The sequence below is a fragment of the Thalia democratica genome, chromosome 4 (assembly GCF_965202585.1).
Source record: "Thalia democratica chromosome 4, ktThaDemo2.hap1.1, whole genome shotgun sequence".
NCBI classification, from domain to species: Eukaryota; Metazoa; Chordata; class Thaliacea; order Salpida; family Salpidae; genus Thalia; species Thalia democratica.
The window spans coordinates 49847227-49851249 of record NC_139168.1 but is presented as its reverse complement, the minus strand read 5'-3'; the positions used below and the strand labels follow the sequence as shown (position 1 = coordinate 49851249).

General features: G+C 24.8%; 1 protein-coding gene across 1 annotated transcript; it reads left to right on the top strand.

Annotated features, from left to right (window-relative positions):
- The first annotated feature begins 899 nt into the window (after positions 1 to 899).
- LOC145833428 (uncharacterized) lies at positions 900 to 2437 on the top strand. Its single transcript, XM_082940606.1, has 5 exons — positions 900 to 973; positions 1043 to 1108; positions 1677 to 1768; positions 2141 to 2255; positions 2366 to 2437. The coding sequence occupies exons 1-5, from the start codon at positions 944 to 946 to the stop codon at positions 2435 to 2437; spliced, it is 375 nt and encodes a 124-aa protein (XP_082796732.1). The 5' UTR covers positions 900 to 943.
- Positions 2438 to 4023: the final 1586 nt, after the last annotated feature.

Sequence of the window (4023 nt, the reverse complement as noted above, 5' to 3'; positions counted from 1 at the left end):
TTGTATTCAAAACTTTTTCTATAGAAAATACAGATAATTATTAATACAGTTATTTCCTTGATCTATTTAGTTATTTATTAAAAATATTAAATTTTAAATATTTAGTTTTTTCATAAAGTGCTTTCAAAGAAAAATTATCTACTCTGTTTATATTGTTTGTTTAATAGCTTAGTTTTTTATTTTATAGCACTTTAAATAATTTGAAAATGCCTGTCAAAGTAAAGAAATTATCAAAAATTGATAACATATTAAAAGACAAAGACTATCTAAAAAAAGTTGCAAAACAGTGCAATTTTTTGACTAATATAGACAATGATGAAAACCAAGCTTTTGAAACATTGTTTAAACAACTAGATATACAAAAAAATATTAGAACCAAGTATCACAAACGTACTATAAAAAAGAGAATTAAAAGTATACTTTGCAAAAGTAATACTCTTTTCAAAAATGTTAGTTGTCAGTCAATGGATAAACCTATTAAGTTGAGAATCTTAAGTTGTTTGATGTAAAGCAAACTCCAATATTATATATTTATTGATAGCAATGTAATTCATTTAAACCAAATTTATAATTAAAAATTAAGGATGAACTTCCTTCTGTAGCTGAAGAAGAAAATGTTAATACCAGTGAAGGAAAGAAATCAAGTGGAGATAGTAATGATGAAAATATACTAATTGAGCAGGTAGAAATTAGTTATATGAATGTAGAGTACCTATTTTAATAAAAGTAATGTAATTCATTTAAAACTTTATTTGTATGTAAACTTTAAGGATGAACTTCCTTCTGTAACTGAAGAAGAAAATGTTAATACCAGTTTATACCAAGTTTTACACAGGTCATATACGGTTACTTCTTAAATCTATTAAATATAACGAAAGCTAATGATATACTACTTTTGAATGACCAAAATCAAAGACTTGATTTGGAAAAGCTGTATAATGGAATGAAAGTACATCATAGTTTCATAAAAATTGTGAGTTATCATGTATATTATTTCTTAACACTAATACGTATTCGAAACAAAATGATAATATGTTCTCAGATTGTTGAAAGCGAGTCATTTTTTGGATTTTGTCATCTTAAAGCCAACAACCATTGGATTGCAGTAGTTAGTAATTTTTTGTACATAGAATCTAATAGTTTTTAATTTAAACCAACTATGAAAATTTTTGATATGATACAAAATATGATACAAAATAATGAAAATTCATGATTAGCTTAAAAAGTTATTTAGTTGTAGTACAAATTTGTATACTAATACTTTGTATTCAGTGTTACTTGTTTAAAACTTGTTAAAGTCTAGTATAGTATCAAAGTAACTCACATCACACTGCACAAGCTATTTTTTCAAAAAGGTAAGATAAAAAAGATTTAAATTAAAGTGAAGAAAGTTTACCACTCTTTTCAGCGAGTTTATACTTCAATTTTAATGAGTCAAGTTATTTTATTAGAGGCCATTTTTAAGGCATTATATCATTGAAAAAAGCTTTATCCGTCTTTAATCTGAGTAAAGTTTGATAACATCGTAGATTGGGTTTGGTATAGTGTAATAGCTACAAAAAAAACTTGTTGAAAGTTTATATTTCTATAGTAAAAAATTTTTTTTTTTGAAAAAAAAGGATTGATTTATAGTTATATTAATGGTCAAGTTGTAAAAAAATAGTCTTGCTTTTTAGTTCAAAGTAAAAACGAATATCATTATTTTTGATTCATTGAAAGATTCAAAGGGTGAAATACAACAGTGCGAGACTTTTTTAAAATATATGAAGTAAGTTTTGTGTAGTAATTAGACTGATTAATGAATTTTAAATTTACTAATAGACATATATAATTTAATTTACGTTGTACTGCAGCTATTTAAAACTTCAAGTATTTGTTTCTTTATCAACAAAAAATAGTTTTTTATTGTATGTAATGTGGTTATATTTTTAAAAAGAATTTTAAAAATTGTTTTTTATAGTAAAGTTGTACTAAGATTTAAATATAACAGTGACATGTTTCGTTTTGAAATATAATACTACTATTGTGTTGCATGTAAAATATGTTACATTTTTTGTCTACTAACAATAGTTTAGTAGTTACGATTTCGTTTTGCGATAATATTATTTTTATGGTAGTTCTAAAATGTCTTTGTATTTAGAACGCACGTTAGAAAAAACGAAGAGTTGTTAAAAAAGGTGAACACTTTCAAAGCCGTATCGATAAAACATAACAAGCAAACAGACGGAATAAGCTGTGGAGTTTATGTCATTGAGGTATTACTGATAAAATTATTAAAATACTAGTAAAGAGATAAGTTTATGACTGCGTTTGATATATTTTGGTGAATTAATAAGCTTCGTTTAGTAATAACTAATCTTTTTAGGCTGGTGAAAAAATAATTGAATCTTATCCGTGGCTTCCCAAATCGATACAGCTAACAACTAATTGTACCTAATGTTATGAAAAAAGATTAAAAGTGGCAGCTAAGTTGATAAATGATGGAGGTAAATATAATCTTTACTACGACCGTTAAATGTATAAAACTGTTAACTTAGTTTTAATTATTAGCCCAACTAAGGTACTTAAATCGTCAAAAACAAAACTTATATGAGTTAATCTGGTTAAATTTTCAGTTATAAAAACGACTATCTGCTACATATGCATGCTCAAGACTCCACAAGATACGAATTTAAAAGAAGATGATTATATATGGGTTAGTTCATTGTTTTATGTATAATATAGATTTTCGCTGTAATATACAAACTAATATAAAAACCTAATTGTTTAACGTATCCTATCTTAGGTACAATGCGATAATTGCCAAAAGTGGTATCATAGTTGCTGTATTGACAATTTGCCTAAAGATATAGAAAATGTGAATTGGAATTGCGCATCATGTTCTTACTTGGGGTATATTGATAATTCACACGAGGAAAGTATGTAGCCACTGCATTTACTTTTCTGTTTCTATTTTCTGTTCATTTATTTTAAGCTAGGTTTTAATATAATTCACTTTTTTTTCAATGTAAACAGGTTCATTTTTAAGTCTAATTATTTTTAGATAATTTTTCTTATTATTAGTTTAATAAATATCTAATTCAAGTGAAACAAAAAACAAAATCAATAAAAAAAACAATAATATTGAACTTTATATATTACAAATAATTACTTAAGTTTAAAAGTAATTATATTGTCGTATATTTTTATCTAAACTTTACTTTTATTTCGATATTTCTGCTTTCTGTACACAAAGTTCGATCTTCTTTTAAGCTTTATGTCTTAGCTGTTTTCTTTCATTCTTTTTAAAAAACTTCAACAAATTAATCTTTAATTTAACATTATATTCTTTTTACAAAACTATATTAATTCCAACCCAAAGCAAACTTGAATATGTTTTCTCAAGTGATTAACTCTATATAAGCGTTCATTTAAATTTGATTTCACCAAATAAAAATTCAATCGATTACCCTCAGTTGTTTGAGTAGTTTTTTTTTTTTAAGTGTTTTTATAATTACTAAAAATCTTTAAATCGTCAAAAATACATCCTACCACAAGTTTAGACTCTGAAGAAGCCATAAGTAAATTTTTAGATCTTAAAAATAAATATAAAGTACTTGAAAGTTTGCAAGAAAATTGCAAAAACCAAAATTCATTCGATTAGCCTACGCAAATCAGTTGTATGAGTTGTTTTTTTTTTTAAGCGTTTTTATAATTACCAAAAATTTTTAAATCGTCAAAAATACATCCTACCGCAAGTTTAGACTCTGAAGAAGCCATAAGTAAATTTTTAGATATTAAAAATAAATATAAAGTACTTGAAAGTTTGCAAGAAAATTGCAAAAACCAAAATTCATTCGATTAGCCTACGCAAATCAGTTGTATGAGTTGTTTTTTTTTAAGTGTTTTTATAATTACTAAAAATCTTTAAATCGTCAAAAATACATCCTACCGCAAGTTTAGACTCTGAAGAAGCCATAAGTAAATTTTTAGATCTTAAAAATAAATATAAAGTACTTGAAAGTTTGCAAGAAAATTGCAAAA

Bases quoted from the DNA above. Each gene is read 5' to 3' on its own strand.
- LOC145833428 (XM_082940606.1), top strand. From the start codon at position 944: ATGAAAGTACATCATAGTTTCATAAAAATT. The intron at 974-1,042 runs GTGAGTTATCAT...ATATGTTCTCAG, and splicing joins ATCATAGTTTCATAAAAATT to ATTGTTGAAAGCGAGTCATT. The intron at 1,109-1,676 runs GTTAGTAATTTT...CTTGCTTTTTAG, and splicing joins ACAACCATTGGATTGCAGTA to TTCAAAGTAAAAACGAATAT.